We start from the raw sequence: 18,976 nt of genomic DNA on the forward strand, positions 1-18,976 counted from the left end.
CAAGGTGACTGAATTAATCTTGGCAAGACCTGATTAGACTCTCAAATACACATCCATTTATAAAGCGAACAAAGTTCTTTCTAAACTTCTTGATTACGTTCAAACCTAGCTAAATTCAAATAAAATAAAAGGAAAAAAGTAATTTACCTTAACTTGTCGTGGCTGATCTGTTGGGTTCTAGGCTATAGACATTTTTAAAAACTGAAACCTTTGTATAGAAAAAGTATAAATCGAGATCGAGGCGACCTTTAACAGAGCGAGTGTCGAGGAAGACCCATTTTAAATTTCACTTAATTAAGAATTGTGAATGAGAACTTGAAAGGAACCCTAAGGGAGTTTGTAACCTTTGCGAGAAGATGACCTCGAGCTCTCTGGCAAGATCTTGGCTAACAAGTGAATGTTGCTTTGAAAAGCTAACTGAGTCCCGACGACCTAATAATTATAGACTAGTGAAGTATGGCCACGTTATAGACCGTAAAACAAAACAATAATCGCCCGAGGGAAAGAGACAAAACCGTCATAAGAGGGTGTAAATGGGGTACAGCGCTAGTCATTAAACAGCTAAAAAAGATACCATTTAGCCAGTAAACTGTTGGAAAAAAGGATTTCACTGACTTAATTAAATCATTTAGTCAGTAAACAGCCACAGAAGGAGGTAAGTCAGATAATTCGTACGATTTTACGACTTTTAGGAGCTGCAGATGGTATTCTTTTGCAAAGTTTGCGACGGAAACAGTTTTTGAAGTCTTTTTAAAAAAGAAAATTGTCGATAAAAGCTTGGAGCTGATAACTAACACCTCAAGCAGGGCTTAGACTCGGCGCTTGTTGCGAAAATCCAAAAGGATCACGACGATCAGGACTGTTCAAAGCCCGAGGGAGGGGGGGGGACGGGGGGAGCTGAGACTTGCATATGAAAGGGGCGGAGATGCTGGTCGTCTCGCTTAGGGTGTTCCGGGCAAAACGGAAATATTTTTAGCCGTTATGGTCTCGTTTAGGGTTACACACGAAGAAATATACAAATATAAATTCTATTCTTAGTTTTTGGTATCTTTTTAGGGGTCAAGAAAAGCACGCCCAGATTGGTCTCATTTATGGGTTATTTTCAAAATTTCCGACGAGCATCCCCGCCCCTTTTATATAGGAGTTCTCACCCCCCGGGGTTCAAAGGATCTGAAGAAGAGCTAGACGGGGTCAGAGCGGTGAACATTTGTATCTCAAAAATATTGTTTTTCGTCGAAGAAAGTCTCCAAACTGTCTACTTTAGAGTTGCTTAATACCGCCTACACTAAAAAGTCGACGTCCTTTTATTTACAAAATACGTTAGTGAGTTCATATTTTGTTACTTGTAAAAAAACGTTGCTATAAGCTAAAAAGTTAACACCATTTAAAACCTCTCGCAAGTAAAGTACGAATAATCTAAAGTGCCCAGCAACGTGATTACATTCTTTTCGAACAGACGCAGTTGCCATTGTTTATGAATGGTCTTAAATTTTTGCATCTGGTCTGACACGTTGGAACCTGTTTTTTTTTCACTATGCTTCGTTTGCAAAGAGCTCCTTTTCTTACGATGCAAGGCACAATTGACATGTTCCGCTTTAAAATATGTTAATTTTATCTTCACACTAAAATACTTCAAAACAGTCAGTTTGTAATTTACAGCGCTTGCTTGCTCGAGATAGATGGCGTAGTATTCTTGTTTTTCAGTACTGGTTCAAGTTAAATAAAGTGCATTTTGATCAAGCTTTTCTGTTGTGTCGTTGCTCAGCACTTTGGAAAACCTCGCTTAGATACACTGTTTGAATTTCTTTTAGTTTCTGTAAGAAAATATACGGCTTTAAGTCGAAATTCAAGTAACTCGTTTGCGAAGCCGAAAAAATATTGCGTGTTCGGTATTTGTGTACAACTCTTCACGAGTAGTAAGAATTTAAGCCTTAATCACAAATAATATTATGTTCATTGTCCACTTAGTTTTCAAAAAAGAATGGTTGAATCGCGATACAAAACTAATTGCGATTTTGAAACGGCAATACCGCATTATATTGACGTCGTTGGGAGAAAATATATTCTTCGCATTGGGCTCCGTCGCTTCGTGCGACTCCGCCAAATACGGGATATACCATCAATATTTAATAATTATTCACCTAAGTGGAGGTGAATAGTACTTTGTTAAAATCACCTCCGAGTTAATCAATCAGCGCGCGTGAAAAGCACCTTTGACTTGTCTGGTATATACTAAAATGCGGTATTGCCGTCTTAAAATTGCAATTTGTTTATAAAGTATTTTTCAAAAACGAATATGATCACGACGAGCGTATTATGTATTTTTTGCCTCGTAAAAAAGTCACGCATTGATAAATCATAAATTTTCAATCCCTGTAAATCTCTGGTCTTCCTGCTTCGCTTGAACACTGGATCTCATTAAACACGAGAAATCTCTCTGTATCGTGTATCATTCATTGGCTCTTAGTTTCTTGTTAAGTGATCTGTATTAACGCTGAAGACCCTCGCATGGGTCAATTTTTGAAATTTGTTAAGTGATTCAAAATCGTGAGAATTTAAAAACCTTTCACGTGATATTAAGAACATTTTTGGTTTACCAGTGAATACCCGTATCGGTTTTAATAGACGACTTGGGTTATTCACTTGGGTAGCATGGTGTTATGGTCACTGAAAACCATTCGTGAAAACTTATACAATTCGATGTGATTTGGCTTCCCCGCGGTAAGTAAAGATGAGAGATCACAGGGCACATTTTGTACTATTCTGTTGTAGACGTTTTTTAGACGTTTATTTGTATAGACATTGACTAGAATCGTAGCGAAGCGTGCACGTAACTACGATTCGCGGTGGCCGATGTAAAAAGTTCAAACTCGTCCTATTTCGATTAGTTTGATGCCACCGATTCGATTTTCCGCAGCACTAGTTTGACAAAATGCAAACATCTATCGAAATCAAACCTAAAAACGAATGAAATTTTACTCACTATACAAGAGGAAATAAAAGTCACTCAAGTTTCCACCTTCGGTTAACACACTTTTTGCTCAATAGAGGGGCGGGCTCATTACAAAAATTGAAATTCCAGAGGGGGGCTTTTAAGAGAGCGATGCTTAAAAAAGAAGGATTGAGAATGAAGTTTATTTAATAAAGCTTTTACGGCCAGTAATAAACCGACTTATGCGTTAACACCCGAGGCTGCGACGAAAACAAGCAAAGTTCTGTTCATCTTCTAAATGCCAGTAAAAATCGAGAAATTCGGGTTTCTTCCGCCGCATCTTACTAAACATCGCTTCTCATCCATTTTATTATCACTTCGAGCAAATATGGAGAATCAAAACTTTATTTAAAGCTCGAGGTATAAAGAGTTCTCCCATAGGACAATATCTCAATTGTTTAGAAAAATATATTCAAAGTAATCTTGAAACAACACACCAAATTAAATTTGTAAGTCAGAGAATTACCGACAAAAAAAATCATTCTTTTTAAATTAAACTACTCTTACCAGAAGAAAGATTTTCCTTGCCAATGTATTTAAAGCAGCTCCTTGCTGAAGACATTCAGATGAATATTGTATACACGTATTATATTCACGTTTTCAATATTAACGTGCAAACATTCCAGTTTAGCATGACGACCAGAACTCTGTTGCTAGAAAAAGGGTAACTGAAATAAATACACGCTACCAGTCTTGAGTGCTTAATTTTAATACCGCAGACCATTGATCTTGACATATCCAGTAGCTTTCTGAATATTATAAGGGAATATACTGCACTTTTTGCCTCACATTTTGCATACTTTAAGCATGCACTTGTCGGATTTTAACAGATTTCTGAACCGTCAAAATTTATTGCTGGTTTTCACTGTCACGCAATCAAAAAATAAATTCGAAACCATTCAACTACAGAAGCTATGAATTTCAAATATTATAGATGATAAATAGATAAACAATTCCTCCAAGTTTCGGGTCTGTGCGGTGTACCGTTCGCGAGTTATTTTCCGAACCTTTCCACGCAAATTTATAAAGCTTAGTATGGAGCCGCCATAACTGTGTCCTGCCGAGGGACACAGTAATGGCCGCCGTGATGTCAGAGAAACCATCTGGAACTCAATTCTGCTTACAACAGCGGCCATCCTTGGCTTAAGAGCTAGTACACTTTCACATAAACACCACTTATTATATCTGAAATGTTCAATCTGCACAAAATAGAAAGGAAAGGCCTTTTTTCAAACAAAACAGCTTTGTCACGGCACTCAGCTTGATGTCACATACGACGGAGAACTCAAATATTCAAAATGCTCTGTTTTAAAAACGAATGACACTATCGATCTGGAAATTTGCAAAAATATATATTTTTAGTTTATCTTTCGCCTAATGACAACGAAAATTTAGCAGGCCTAGTCAATTTTGATTTCAGAATTTTATGACGTAACATGAAAACCAAGAATATTTGTGACGTAGGAAACTTAAAAATAATGGTCCATTTTAATAAACAATTGCTAATTTAGAGCACTGAAACTGTTTAAAAGCGCGTTGGGTTGCGGATGGCTCGGATGGAAATGGATTGCAATTTGAAAACGTTAGCCAACGTTTTCAATTTGTTTCTGCGCGCCTTCAAAAAAAAAAAATCGATATTTATGGCCAAAGTTTGATTTCTATCCCCAAGTAAATGTTAAAAAGTTGCCTAGCACTTATTTCAGAATAGTTTAGACCAAAAATCTGCGAAATTCCCTTGACATAATCCCTTTAAGGACGTTAATTTGTTGTGGAAATATGATGTCCAAAAGACCACCCTACATCTGAAAAATTCAAAGCAATACCAGATTACTTTGGTATTCAATCTAAAACTATACAGTCGAAGCTCTCGTAAGCGGACACCCTCGGGACGCGAAAAAAGTGTCCGTAACTGGAGCTGGCCGCTTACGAGAATGGTTCTCGTATTAAGCGGCCACTAGCGGTGTTGGGGATAGATGGCCGCTTATGGGAGCTTCCCGAGCTACCAATAACCTGACGGACGTGGATGACGACAAAACAAACACCGAAATATTATATTGTTATTGCTGTAAAATCGTTGTGACGAACGGTGATATGAAAAACATTGATAAAACAAGATACAGAGGTTGATTATAGGATTTTCTTTGGGGTGTCCGCTTACGGGAGCTTAAAAACAAAGAAAAAGTCTTAAGTCGTAATTTCTGAAAGTGTCCGCGGCCGCTTACGGGAATGTCCGCTTACGAGAATATAAAAATACAGAGTTTGTATGAGAGTTAAAACGGGGATTAAAACAAGGCGGCCGTAAAAAGAGCTGTCCGCTTACGAGAGTGTCCGTTTAGAGAGCTTCGACTGTATTCTGATTCTAATACCCTGGACCGTATGGGCCATTTACAAAACTACTGTGATTTACATAAGCAGTAAGGTCGCATAGATGGCATATGCGCAGCTATACAACTTGGCTGATCGCCATACATATTAACACGGTCAATTTCCCCATATACTTTAAAATCCCCGGATGTGTTCATTCTTAATAGCCCTTCAAATAAGCCTTCTCCAGGTGTCGTCTGAAACTGGATTTGATAGCTGCATGTGACGTTTTCTTGGTCGAAATTTAGGTGCGTTTGGCTACTTGGCATTTTTTGATAAGCTTCGAAGATTGCTTTAAGCTCAAGTTGATGGCATAAGGTGTTTGTCATTGAATGAGACGCCAAAAGCTCGTTTATGTGGCGAACAGCAACTTTGACGGCTTCGAGGACGTGCGCATGCGTAATGTCAATAGACTGCCACCTTAAACACGGACAGTAGTTATCAGGAATTCCCGTATCTTCACATGTCCTGTTATCAGGAAGTGGATCAAACAGACTTGCACCAATTCCAGCGCTTTCAACAAAGCGTTTTTCTGGGAACGTCAACAAATGTTTCATAGTTTTGTGAAGATCAAACGGTGATGTAATAATCCGACTGTTTTTAACCAAGGCTCCGACATTTTCTGGATAATTGTGTTTAAACCACGGCGGGAAAGTCAAGGAAAGAAATGGAAGCCTGTGTTCTAACTTCCCCTGAGGACTTTGCCGTAATACCTTAAATCTTGCACCGTGGTCAGCCATCGTGATAAACATCGTCTCGTTCAAGAGATTCTCGTTTTTGAGTGCATTGAAAAAGGACGCCAATCCGCTATCCCCTGCGTGGACAAGACCGGCTTGTCGATGACACAAGTCCGACAGAAACGTGAAACCAAATTTTCGTTTTCCAGGATAGGATTTCATAAAGCTTTTCAGGTATTTTAGTTGTAACTCATACTGTTGTTGAGAATTCAAACAGAGCCATGGTCTGTCTCTGAGCCGATGCCATCTAAGCCATAATGTTCTCCCATAATGGTCAGTGGGCTGATCTTTAAATCCTTTCAGTCGGAGATGAAATGCTCCTAAAATATACAATGAATTGTTACTGAAGTGGATCAAGACAGCCACAGATATTTGGTGAAGCATTGACATGTTAAAATAAAGTTTATTGATTGATTATTGATTGACTACTCTTGTTATCGGTCTCCGCGCGATGTAAAGTATACAGTAAGTATCAATTAAATCCTTTCGTCACTATCAGGCTGTCTGACTGAAGCCCATCGGAGTAAAATGCTCCCGACACTTATACCTAATCGTACCTTTTTGGTACGCTTCGGCGGCATATCAGGCGAGTTTGGTCGAGCCATGGTTCGTATTTTGGCGAGACGCAGTCGAGCCAAACTACCCATGGCGAGACCAAATTCAGCCGAAAATCCGGTGATATTATTCGCTCTGTTGAAGCCATGCTTGCCAGGTTCGAAGTGCAAAATGTGTTTACCTGCTTGTATTGATACTTTTTTGGTCTTCAACATTTTTATCAAGTCCTCTTCTCACATTTTTTTAGTCGTTTGTTTGGAGTTTCATTCTCTACATTTTCAAAATCCAAATTAAGCGAAAAATTTGAAAACTCCGACTCCATTGTTTCAGTGTGAATGTTTCAGTATTCGTCGGCAAACATCGCGCAATTGGCGAGCGCGCTCAAGTTTAGTTTCGGCGGGAAAGTTTTTCTCATTTTACGACCGGTAAACACCAGCTAATTAAAAATACTAGTTTCTGTTTTATTGGCAAAACCTCTTTTCAATTCATCGTACGGAAACACTACTTTACTTCAAAGTGACCATGATATCGTAGCATATCAGGTCAGTGACGTGATATCGTAGGATATCAGGACAGTAGATCGCGCTTCTGATTGGCTACTTGCGAATTTGGGTACGGTAAGTGCCGAATAAACGCCGCGTCTCTAAGGTGGGGTTAAAATAGGCCCCTCAGGTATTTACTTGAGGTGTAATAAGCTGTAGTTGTATTAGCAAGATACATGTTGGTAAAAAATAATGAGTAAAAACCTTTTCTTAATGAACATCGAACTCGAATAAACTGGCTAAGTTTAAAATAAACGCCGAGGGCATTTAATCGAGAAAATACCGGCGGAAAGCAGTACATGACGCTTACGAGTGAATAAGGTACTCATTATAAATTGTGCTCTTTGGAGCTAATGGTCCGCCATCCATGTTCACGTGGCACAAAATCCGCCTTGCTAGTAAGCAAGTTAAGTACTCGGTAACTTTCAAAACAAAGTCAAGTCAGGTTGGACTGGTTGAACTCTCTCTTTCTTTTCGATATCCCAACGAGCTTTCTTCCCAGCATGGCGGAAAATGTACAATGCGACGAATTAGGTGCAAAGGGGTCCACTCAACAAGATACAAGTAAATGAAACGTAGGGCGCCTTCCATTTTTGAGAACTGTCCGGCCACGCCAGTAAGTTTGAGAACAGTATTCCGTTCTTAGCCAGATTTGTCCTTTTAAATCAGTCAATGCACACTGTTGTGGTGGTTTGGGGTGCAAATCTCGCGAAAAAGGCCGGCCCCATTTTACATTCAAAAGTACCGGACCAGCCGGCCAGTTCTGACAAATGGAAAGCTCTCATAGTCATTCACTTATGACGTCATTGCACAGTACACCATGCTATGACGTCACTGTCACCTCTTGTGCCTGTCCCTTATTACCTAAATTAGGTTGATCTTCACTCCACATTGTAGCAATTCCAAGACGTTTCAGGTCCTTAAATATAAATGGCCATTCATCTTCGAAGCTGGCATTTCGATGCCCTTTCCTTGCTTCCTTAAATTTGCAATTCTCCCTCAATGACTTGCCCGTCAAGAACGCAGACATTGCGGGTGTTGTGGACTCTCCTACTATAGAGTAACCTTTAAACATTATGGAGTCTAGTTCATCTTTTAGGTAGGTATGCGTCTTAGGCAACATCCTTTCAAAATGGGCCGCCGAAGTACTATCGAATGCAAGAATCATTATGTTTAAGGGTAAGCTGTGTGTTTCTTTGCGCTGTGCAACGTCGTTGATCTTCGAAACTGAGGCATGAAGATTCATTTGCTTCGAGCCATTTCTGAAACGAACAGTTACTTCGAGAAAGTCGTCACTCACGCTCGTCTCGCGGTTCGTTAAGTTGAGAAATGTTTTCCCTCCAAGTGTAACAGTGGAATCAGAATACCGATAGATAGGTTTTGCAAAGACCTCAGTTATTTGATGCTCTACAAAAGAGAGAGAATTGTGTTAAATAATGGAAAACTCGCTTGATGGAATCTGGAAAATAGGAGCTAAGATAAAACAATTTGTTCCGTTCGCTACTTCCCCACCACACCGCACCCAAGCATGTATCTGCTAACTAAATGGTCAACTCCTCTTAACTCCTCCAGGCTTTGTAAATAGCCAACTGGTCAGCCTCTTGCCAGTTGGGATTTTTAACAAGTTTCTGTTCTATTTACAATATTTGTTTGTTTGTAACGGTGTCCTTAATTAGCGCAGTAGTGCTAAAGACATCGGCAGTTAAATAAAGTGATTTATTTTTATTTTAAAACAAACTAACCTTCGGTGACGTCATCGAGGAGTCTAAAGACGTTATTTTCATACTCAGTAAACAATCTTCCAGAACAATTTAATGACGTCACAGGCTTGACAGCTCTCATGACGTACGGATGGTATGGATCCAAATTTGGTAATTTACATCCTTTCGTGTCAGCTATAGAGGACTCATTGCTGAAAGCCATCGGTATTGCGCATGCTCCCTTGTCGATTGACGCTCGGTTGAAGTTTGGCTTTCCTTTTTGTTGTGAAGAAGTAGTTTTAGGAAAATCACGATTGTAATGTTCAAGCTTGAGTGAAACTGGAGAATACTGTTTAGTTAAGAAGTGTTTGTACAATATGAACATCGCTGCGGTGGACACACAGGTGAGAGTGAGGAAAAGCCTGATATTCTTCCTTGCAATCATCCTGAAATAGGGCTGAAAGCAATTTAAAGAAAGTTAATATCACCATCGGTCCAAATTATGCAGATTCACTATTGTATCTTTCTTTTTTATATTTTCTAATAAATTAACAAAATGAAGACAAACAAAGATTGTTCTCATCAAGTCCATTTTTTTGAGGGGTACATTTGTCCTCGACGGTATAAAGAAGTAATCGAAATATTTAATTCCCAATTTAACTTTGACCCCAGGATATTTCTAGAAAAAGGCAGGCTAACGCTAGAGTTTCCAATTTCCTAAATGTCCTTGCGATTGAGATAAAGATATACCAGGTTACGTTTTACCTTGTTTTGCGTTCTCTACGTTTTTTATCTTTCACTTTCTTTTGAAGTTTTGTTGGCTTTTTAGTCGCCTTTGTTTGCGTTGAAAAAGTTTCCGCCTAAAAGTCGAGAAAAGGAAACATTTTTTTATCGAAAAGTGTAATGACGGGGAAGGTCCAGTTCAAAAATCGTATTTTTCATATCTGTACCTCTGGCCTAATTTATTTTTTCGTGCTCGTTTCAAAAGCATCTTCTGTCGTGAAAAGTATGTTCCTGGCCTCAGTGCGCTATTTTGCGAATTTGGAAGTCAATGGGTTAATTGTACTCGCCGTTCATAAGATTAAATGTACTTAGTAGGACAGTTGAGAGGATCAATAATTAAAATCAGCCAATCAATATTCTGCGAGTATTAGACTGGCAAAGTTTTTTTTTTTTTTTTTTTTACTCTAATGGTCGGTTTGGGTGCATGGCTGTGTACTTCATGGCACGGGATAGTGACGATTTGTCGTTACTTCCTTTTCCTTTTGATTGCGCTCTCGTTTTTTACAATTAACGTGAAAAAAGCGTACCTCTACCCTTTCTCTCTTTTGATTCGAAAATCTGGCAAATAGACTCAGAACAATGGGTGGCAGGGATATGGCTTAATCCATGGACTTACATAGGAAAGTTATACTTAATATAAAGATTTTTATTTTAGGAAAAACCTACAGTTTCATAAAATGACATCAAACGAACATCGTAAACTTACCAGTCGTCCTGCTAAAAACTTCCTTCGCTGTAAATTGGTGTTTATTGCTTAGCCTTTTAGCATAACCAGTTTTCGTGCTAAAAACTTCACTTACTGTAAATTACCTTTTAGCCTAAAGCATAAATATCTTTTTCAAGACTTCTTATATGTTTAAATCAAAGAACGCCACTTATATTATTAAGCAGTTTAGACATTCCAATTTCACATGACAACCATCTGTCTATTGCTAAGGAAGTGTTTCAGTACTAAATCCGAGTTTCATTTGATACCTCTATTTCTAGTTAGCGAATATTCATTGCTTCACTTGGTGCAAGTTACATCGCCTGCTACGATCGCTAAAAAAAGGTTCAGATTACAATCATGGCTCTCAAAATTGTAACGATCGCTCCCGGGGGGGGGGGGGGGGGTACTCCCATATGTGGCCTATATAGGTATGTGCCGCCCGATAGGGTATGGTTTTTGAGGTTCTCGGTCCTTAAATAGGGTATCATTTTTGCTTCTTTTGGCAATGAGTTCCCGGTGTGATCCTTAGATAGGGTACCTAAATTCTATAAGCTAAAATAAACGCCCAGCTAAACCAAAAAAGGTATCTTAAAACTGAATTTTCTGTTCAGGTATTAGTAAAGTGATTTTATAGAGATTTGTGTCTTGACGTGCGCGGTTAGCCGTTATTTGGGTCGTCATGGAACGCTTCTCCTCCCCTTGAATAGGGTGTCATTTTTCGGTTTTGGGCCTTAAAAAGGGTATCAATTTTCGCTTTCTTTATCCTTAAATAGGGTCAGGGTTTAAGAACCTTGGCGGCACACCCCTATCCGAAATTTATGGGAGTACCCCGGGCGATCGCTAAGATAGACTTTTAGTTCTATTAAAGGAGCTAAGTCACGGACAACGCATCTTTAAAAAACTGGCAAGTTTTTTCAAGTTTGTTGTTCATAATCAGTCCTAATCTTCGTCAGTTGAAACCATCCTCGGTTATTTTCACATTTTTATTACTCCTTTGTTGTTTTCTGCGTTAGAAAACTATTATGTTGAGGTTTTCTTCCATGCTTTAGAAAACTATTATGTTGAGGTTTTCTTCCATGCTTTAGAAAACTATTATTTTGAGATTTTCTTCCATGCGTTAGAAAACTATTATTTTGAGGTTTTCTTCCATGCTTTAGAAAACTATTATTTTGAGGTTTTCTTCCATGCGTTAGAAAACTATTATTTTGAGGTTTTCTTCCATGCGTTAGAAAACTATTATTTTGAGGTTTTCTTCCATGCTTTAGAAAACTATTATTTTGAGATTTTCTTCCATGCGTTAGAAAACTATTATTTTGAGGTTTTCTTCCATGCTTTAGAAAACTATTATTTTGAGATTTTCTTCCATGCGTTAGAAAACTATTATTTTGAGGTTTTCTTCCATGCTTTAGAAAACTATTATTTTGAGGTTTTCTTCCATGCTTTAGAAAACTATTATTTTGAGGTTTTCTTCCATGCGTTAGAAAACTATTATTTTGAGGTTTTCTTCCATGCGTTAGAAAACTATTATTTTGAGGTTTTCTTCCATGCTTTAGAAAACTATTATTTTGAGGTTTTCTTCCATGCTTTAGAAAACTATTATTTTGAGGTTTTCTTCCATTTGGAAGTAATCACAAAAATGACAAACTATCGTGACATGGCTCCTTTGAACTCAGCGCTCGATGCGTTGACATGGAAACCACTTCGACCGTAGCGATAGCCTGCGCACAGAGGTGTCCCATTTCCTTGTTGCACGCGGGAAAATGGAGACGGCTGCGCGCAGGTTACCATAGTGATTGTTGCTATCGCTGGTTTCGATCCAAAAATATACCACAATCCACTGCGACTTCTAAACTTCCGGGCCCAACTTTTGTTTCATGTTGCCCTTCTTTATGGACGAAATTCAAATATTGGACAGTTTGTACAAAGATTTCCAAAAGTTTGTTAATAAAAATAAGGACAGGAAGATAAACCGTTAGAAAGTGATTGGAGAGAAGTTTGACCGCAGCCGAAAACAATTCGTACATCAGGACTGCACGGATTGATTTACGAAAGGGAAATCGGTATGTGCCATCTGGTACTGGGAAGGTTTTCCTATTTGTGCAGAAGAGCGAACGATTCAGTGTTTTGTTTTCCGAGCCATCCATGCAATAAAATGGAAGCCGGGCCAGTGATCCAAATTGCTAGAAGTAGCCTACAAAATGGCGCGCATTTCCATTTCCAAAGCTGATTATGTCTTTTCGTAATTGACGAGTGATTAATAAGTATTCACTGGCTAGAGCAAATTCGCAAGTGACTTGTGTTGGTAGAGATTTTCTTTTCAAATCAAAAGCGTTGTTGCTCTCTTTATCAAAATGTCTTTTCCCTTGCCGTTTTCCATTTACAAACGGAATTAGTTAACGAGGTTACAAATATTTCAAGCAAAAAAGTTCTTGGCACAGGCATTCAAAACGTTATATAAGTAGAGAAAATATAAAATGTACATTTTTTACCATGCTTCGAGGTTTCCTCGTATTGTGCAATGTGGCGTCTCCTTGCGCATTGTGTCTAACATCGTCCAACACACCAGTTAAAGAAATTCGTACTGAATAAAAGACAAACAAACCATCTTCTTATTTATCAAGTCTAACAAGGTATCAAATTTTGTCGAAAAGAATTTGAAAATTGACTGACGTCGAGGAGAAATAAGGGTGCTGTGTTTAAATGGAAAGAACTTTTACTTGACATTTCTAATTGCCTTGTCATCCTTACACAAGCAACGACGAACCTGAAAACTCGATATTTTGACAGAAAATAAATGGAGTGAGGATATTTGGCAACCAAGTAGACGCACAACTTTAGTTTCACTACGCAACGGACAGTTATAGGTGTCATCACGTTTATTTTGCAGGTTTCTGCTGAGCATCCGCATACAGTAAACACTTGAAGGTTTTGCAGAACACATCACGTACAAGCCACGCATAGTAAACAAGGCTATACACAGTTTAATATATTTACAGTTTTAGTGAATGGTGTCGGCCTAGAATGAATAATAACCCACGTGCAAATCTGACAAAAGCATTACCCACAATGCAACGTTGCTGAGGGCCCGAGCCCTGTCGCTTTCGCGTCGCAGAAATATTTTTAATACTGATCTGGCTAATTCGCAGCCACTGAATCGCCATACTACAATTGACTGATGCTGAAAACTACAACTTCTGTAGCTAACTCGAGTCTTCTTCAATATTCCCCTTCAAGTCATCTTTTTTGCTAAAAAAAAAACCTTGCCAGCACGAACCTTTTTCGATTTCCCGTGAAGGTTCGAAAGATCGATTTTCAACCGTAGTTTTCAAAAGCCGTAATCTTTTCAGTTTTTACACCACTTACTACTTGACTAATTGTCACGGAGAAACGACGATATGGTAGTACTTTCAAGTGATTCCCAACCCTCGGGATTAAATTGTAATCACTTTGGGAATTGGGACTGGGATAAAATGAGGCGGGACGCGGGACCCGCGATCTATGACTCCCGTAATTTCAGACAACAGGCTGCCAAAAAATAAATACCTTATTGTTACTTATTTTCGCGGGACTTAATTTTCGCGATTTTCAAAAAATCGCGAAATTAAAGACCCGCGAAAATTTATTTCAAACGTTTTCTATTGTATTTTTTACGTTAATCACTTATTTTTGGCCAAACGCGAAAATTAAGTTCCGCGAAATATACCCGTTCCATTTTCGCGAAATTAAGTTCCCGCTAAAATAAGTAACAATAAGGTAAAACTGACAAATATTATGATTAGTTCCAGCAAAAGGTTTAAAATAATAATTGTCGTGAAGCTTAATATTACTTTTAGAATTGAGTAATTTTAGCTCATGATCATCAGTTGTTTATCATTTTGTAGCTACCGTGCGAGTCTTGTGATTTAAGGACTCCACAGCCCACACAAAGAGTTTGCAAATTCAAGTTGTTTGTCCTAGTTCATTAGGAGCTCTTTACTAATAAATTCAACGGTGGTCATGTTTGGGTTTGTCTGCTAACCTTGGTCTGAACTTTCTACAAAAGTTCCTGTTTTGGTTTCTAGTTCACTTATCTCCATTGTCTATTAGTTTGTTTCGAGAACTTTGTCGCTCGCTTTTGATAGTCGTGTAAGGTTGTTTTGGTTATTGTTCTATTAGTTTAAGTTCTTTCGAGCTTGTCATTGGACATTGCTCTTCGTGTTGGTTATTCATGTACTTCCGTTTGAATTCGCCGCTTTCTTAAGTTAATCTCAGAATTGTCTCGAGTTTTCCAAGGTCAGCGAGCTTCGTACCCAAACATCTTTTTTCCTTTCTGTCTATTCTTCTTTACAGATGCTTTGCGAGGTCCGGACGGTTGAGGGTGATCAGTTTAAAAGAAAGATTCCGCCAAAAATTCGAGCAATAAGTGCAAAAATGAATTACTAAAAATCTACTTGTGGCACGGTAACATTTTGTATACTACTTGAAACATCTCCTAATTTCTGTAATTGACGCCGCGATTAAATTCTAAAGCATTCTCGAGAAAGTTAATGTCAAATCTCGTAAAAAGGTTTCTAAAAAAGCGTGTTCTTTTGTTTTAAACTAACGTGAAGCGTCCGTTTTCTCTCACGGGGTTAGCTTGAGAGGCTAAAGTTTTCCCAAGTCGTTTTAAACTGTACTTACGGGACTGTGTCACGCGGAGTTCGCAGATTTATGGTCTAAACTGTTCTGAAATTAGTGGCAGGCAACTTATCCAATGAAAAGCATTATCTTTGAACATCTAAAGGAAGACACAACCTTAATTTGCTGATAGAAATCAAGCGAAGGCCATAAATACCGATTTTTTTTTAAGACGCACGGAAACAACTTGAAAAATCAAGCTTTACTTTTTCAAGTTGCAATCCATTTCCATCCGCGGCCATCCGCAGCGAAATACGCTCGTTAACAGTTTCAACGCTCTAATATAGCAATTGTTAATAAAATGGAGTATTATTTTTAGGTTTCATACGACACAAAAATAACTTTTGGCTTTTCCAAAATCTGGTAAAATCCGTGAAAAAGCCTTTTTAAACAGCGTGCTCTTCTAAGCCTAATTTTTTTTAAAAAAAAGCCGTAGCTAAGGTTTAAAAGCAGGAGTTTTATAATAAAGCCCTTACACTGCAGCATGTTGGCGCCACTCGCGTAGCGTGCTTAGCTTAGCTATTACCCTGTGACGTCCCAACAATATGTGAGTAGAAAACTGTGTTTTGTCTAATTTTTCGAAACGCCTTAGTTCGGGGTTGAAAAAACAACAATAATAAAAAATAGAATAAAATAATTAAAAAAAAAAAACAACATTGCCTTAAGGCGGTCAATTTTTTTTTTCGCCAAAAAATTTGGCAGAATGGAGTGTTATTTTCATTGCTTTAATTTTCTTTCTCAATGATATGTTATTTTTATCAGAGCCCATACTGTTCAGCAATCTATTTTACAAGGCCTTTTCATAATTGAGCAGTTAAACGCTATTTTTGTATGGGTAGATTTCGAATAAAGCTATTGCCGTAAGTATAAGCGAGTAAAACAACGAAGACGCGGACATTATGTTTTCTTTTCAAGCCAAAAAAATAAAAATAAAAAATAAAACTGCATTGTGCCAAAATTAACAAAGAGGAACATAATTCACACTGCATAATTTTCACAACAAAATTGTGCACTTGTCTCTTGAAATATCTTTTGGAGAAAAACGTTCTATATTAAGCTTTCACAATCTCTCTCCGCGCAAAAATAGAAGTAATGAGTTTGAATATGCGAACGGCTTTAAAAAACCTAGACAAAAGCCATCAGATTTTAAGACAACTTAAGTTGTAAACTGACATTAAACACGGAAGCATTGACGTCACGTTGACCTAAATTGGTTTTGCAATCGACAGAGAACACGTTTTTCGAGCGGATGCGAAGCTAAAAATAATCCCTTGACGTCATACAAGACGTGCGTTTTCTCTGCGGCTTGTCAAACATGTACTAGAGTTAATCTTAAAACGTTGTAAACACACTTAACGATGAACATTTTGACAATGGACGATTCGGAAAGCTGTAAACATCGTCAAAGTTATAATTCTGAACAGTTTCGGACTGAAAAACTCGCGAAATCGCGACAATGTCGAATTTTCATTTTGGGCGCTAAGCTTGGCACATTACACACAATGCGCTGCTTTTGAAATTATTTGAAGTGATTTTGCAATTTTAACACGTCTAAGAAGTTGGGAGCGATATAAATGGCTCGGAATAACAGAGAAGAAATATAAAAAATATGGTCTGTAAGTCTGAAAGCTCGCAAGGGAAAAATCTCCCAATTTATTTATTTTTTTACAGATAGCTATTCTCGCAGCGAACCGTTACAAACATCTTTTCAAAACGAACGGGAAAGTATTTTTTTAGACTCAAACTAAATATCGCCGTTTCTACCGTTTCGTTACTTTAACACGACACGATCAAATTAACAATATTTTCCGTAAAATATTTTGTCCGCCTTCATCGGATCTATCACCCGCAAAAAATTAAGACAACATGTTATAGTATTGCTCTTACGCGCTGCGTAAAATTATAATACAAGATGTAAATTGAGGCAATCCATAGCAGTTTGCGATCACAAATACACCGCTTGTTTATACTTCGCGTAGTGAAATCTTCTCAAAGAGGATTTTCCCATTGGTTTTCACACCAAAATACACGCGTAGTTAATTGTTTTCTGCGGCCGAAGAAAAAATTGACTGGCAACCAGCTCTGTGCATTGTTTTTGTGTGACGGTGCACACCTGTCTAAGAGGGAGGGCTGTGATTGGTCCGCGACCACAATATTGTATAATTGCATGCAAACTTTTCATTTTGAATTCAAGCAATATGGCGGCTCGGATGGACGCGTAGGAAATACAGCGTAAAAATAACATGGCTGTACGTCAAGAGGACGCAAGAAAAAAGCCATCGTCGCCGAACGGAAAAGCTTTTTCGTCGGCGGGCAAGTCGGGCGACGAAGAAATCGTGGAGCATCTTCGTCGGTTCAGCAGCGTTTCTCAAGAGGACTTCGAGAAAATGAGACTTGCTGAGAAGGAGGATGAATTTTTTGCGATCAGGAAAGCAACCGATATTACAGAGCCAGACACTAAAGGCGACCCATGCCCACCTCTACCTATAAAGATCATTCACGGCTCTTTCCGGCATGTGTTAGGCGTTCGCGAGGCGTGCTCGAAAAACGGAACGTTTCTGCAACGCACACTTGAATTGAAGCGTAAACCGGGAGAGACGCTAGGATTTTATATTCGCCAGGGCGATGGATGGGAACGCGAGCAGGGGATTTTTGTGTCTCGTGTTGTTTTAGGAACAGATGTGGACGTTTTTGAGCTTTTGCGTGTCGGCGACGAAATAATCAGAGTGAATAAAGTGGACGTTCGGACTATGACCATTCAAGATGTCAGCGCGCTTATGCAGATGACGAGGCGACTTATTCTTACTGTCAAAGTTCTTACGCCGGTCACGGCGATGGCCGCAAAGCGACTAGCTATGAATAAAGACAATAATTTCCAGGGTTTGAAAGCCTTGAGTCCCAGAACTTCTAGGCCATCGAGAGCTGAAGGATCCATAGATTCGGCTTCAAATTCAAGCCGGCAAACCCCGCCGGATCGCCGCATCAGTAACGACCGACGCTTAAGCAACACGTCAGGACCCAGCCACCAGGCGAACTACAAGGTAGCAAATCTAGTCATAGGAAAAAACCGGGATGCAATGAACTCGGGAAATCCTCAAACTTTGACACCCTCAGGCTCGAGTTATCGCGGGTCGCGCCGCAGCTCCAAATCGCCAGTAGCTGGGAGGAGGGCTCTCTCGCCGATACGGGAAACTTCTGCAGACCTATTTAACCATGACGCCGACGATCGTATGTCAGCTCATGATCGTGAGCGAACTAGCAGAGCAGCGAGCGTTGTGAGCTGGTCTGACCAATTCTACAGCGAATCGGGAGCGAGCAGCCCGGTAAAACACAAGCCGAGCGACAGACGGCGCTCGGAAGCCCAGAGCTTCAGGCCTAAGTGATCTGCACAACACAAAACAAGGTTGGAACAGAAAACAAAACAAAATAAATGTCTTGAATGTTTGTAACGATATTATGGCTCGGAGCATGGGTCAAACTTGGAATTAAAGATCAAGATGGTTGAATTTGATCGCCGGAGAGAGGTTTATTAAAAAATCATAGCGAAGAACTGTTTGTTTGGGGAGCGAGCGCTCCAGCTCGCTTGCAATCATGCGTAGCTCTTGCAAGCTGGCAAATTGACCGGATTTGATATCATGAATTTATCGGAATGCAAGATGTGGAAACAAAGATGTTTTTAAGAAGGAAGGAAGTACGTGTTAAACAATTTCAGCAGGTTTAATATTGGAAATACTTCTCTGCACAGACATATTGTAGCAAACAACTCAATGCAAAACAACTAACATTTGCTAAAAATAGACAAATCTTGTCGGATTGAAAAAAACTACCTCATAGGACTTTTAAATGCAACTCATCTGTGGATAGAAGCGAGACTTTTATTCCATTGCAGCGACAAAAAAAATTTCCTTAAGCTTCTAATACAATTTTGGGCAAAGTAT

At 38.9% G+C, this 18,976-nt stretch overlaps 3 protein-coding genes across 3 annotated transcripts in view; 1 reads left to right on the forward strand and 2 right to left on the reverse strand.

Moving 5' to 3' along the window:
* Positions 1-3,558, reverse strand: part of LOC144631748 (uncharacterized) — an 11,002-nt gene extending 7,444 nt beyond the window's left edge. Inside the window, exon 1 of the mRNA XM_078490296.1 lies at positions 3,500-3,558. Within this exon, the coding sequence (XP_078346422.1) occupies positions 3,500-3,554 (55 nt within the window). The 5' untranslated portion in view covers positions 3,555-3,558. The remainder of the gene's footprint in view (positions 1-3,499) is intronic.
* Positions 3,064-10,041, reverse strand: LOC144631750 (uncharacterized). The gene is made up of 3 exons (XM_078490298.1): positions 8,933-10,041; positions 8,055-8,597; positions 3,064-6,413 (listed from the first exon to the last, which is right to left on the reverse strand). Exons 1-3 carry the CDS (start codon positions 9,333-9,335, stop codon positions 5,386-5,388), a joined length of 1,974 nt encoding a protein of 657 aa, XP_078346424.1. The 5' UTR covers positions 9,336-10,041; the 3' UTR covers positions 3,064-5,385.
* A 6,625-nt stretch (positions 10,042-16,666) lies between these two features.
* LOC144632208 (uncharacterized) lies at positions 16,667-18,549 on the forward strand. Its single transcript, XM_078490803.1, has one exon. It carries the CDS (start codon positions 17,282-17,284, stop codon positions 18,419-18,421), a length of 1,140 nt encoding a protein of 379 aa, XP_078346929.1. The 5' UTR covers positions 16,667-17,281; the 3' UTR covers positions 18,422-18,549.
* Positions 18,550-18,976: the final 427 nt, after the last annotated feature.

The sequence above is a fragment of the Oculina patagonica genome, chromosome 12, assembly GCF_052425735.1.
Source record: "Oculina patagonica isolate OP01 chromosome 12, crgOcupat, whole genome shotgun sequence".
In the NCBI taxonomy this organism is placed as follows: domain Eukaryota; kingdom Metazoa; phylum Cnidaria; class Anthozoa; order Scleractinia; family Oculinidae; genus Oculina; species Oculina patagonica.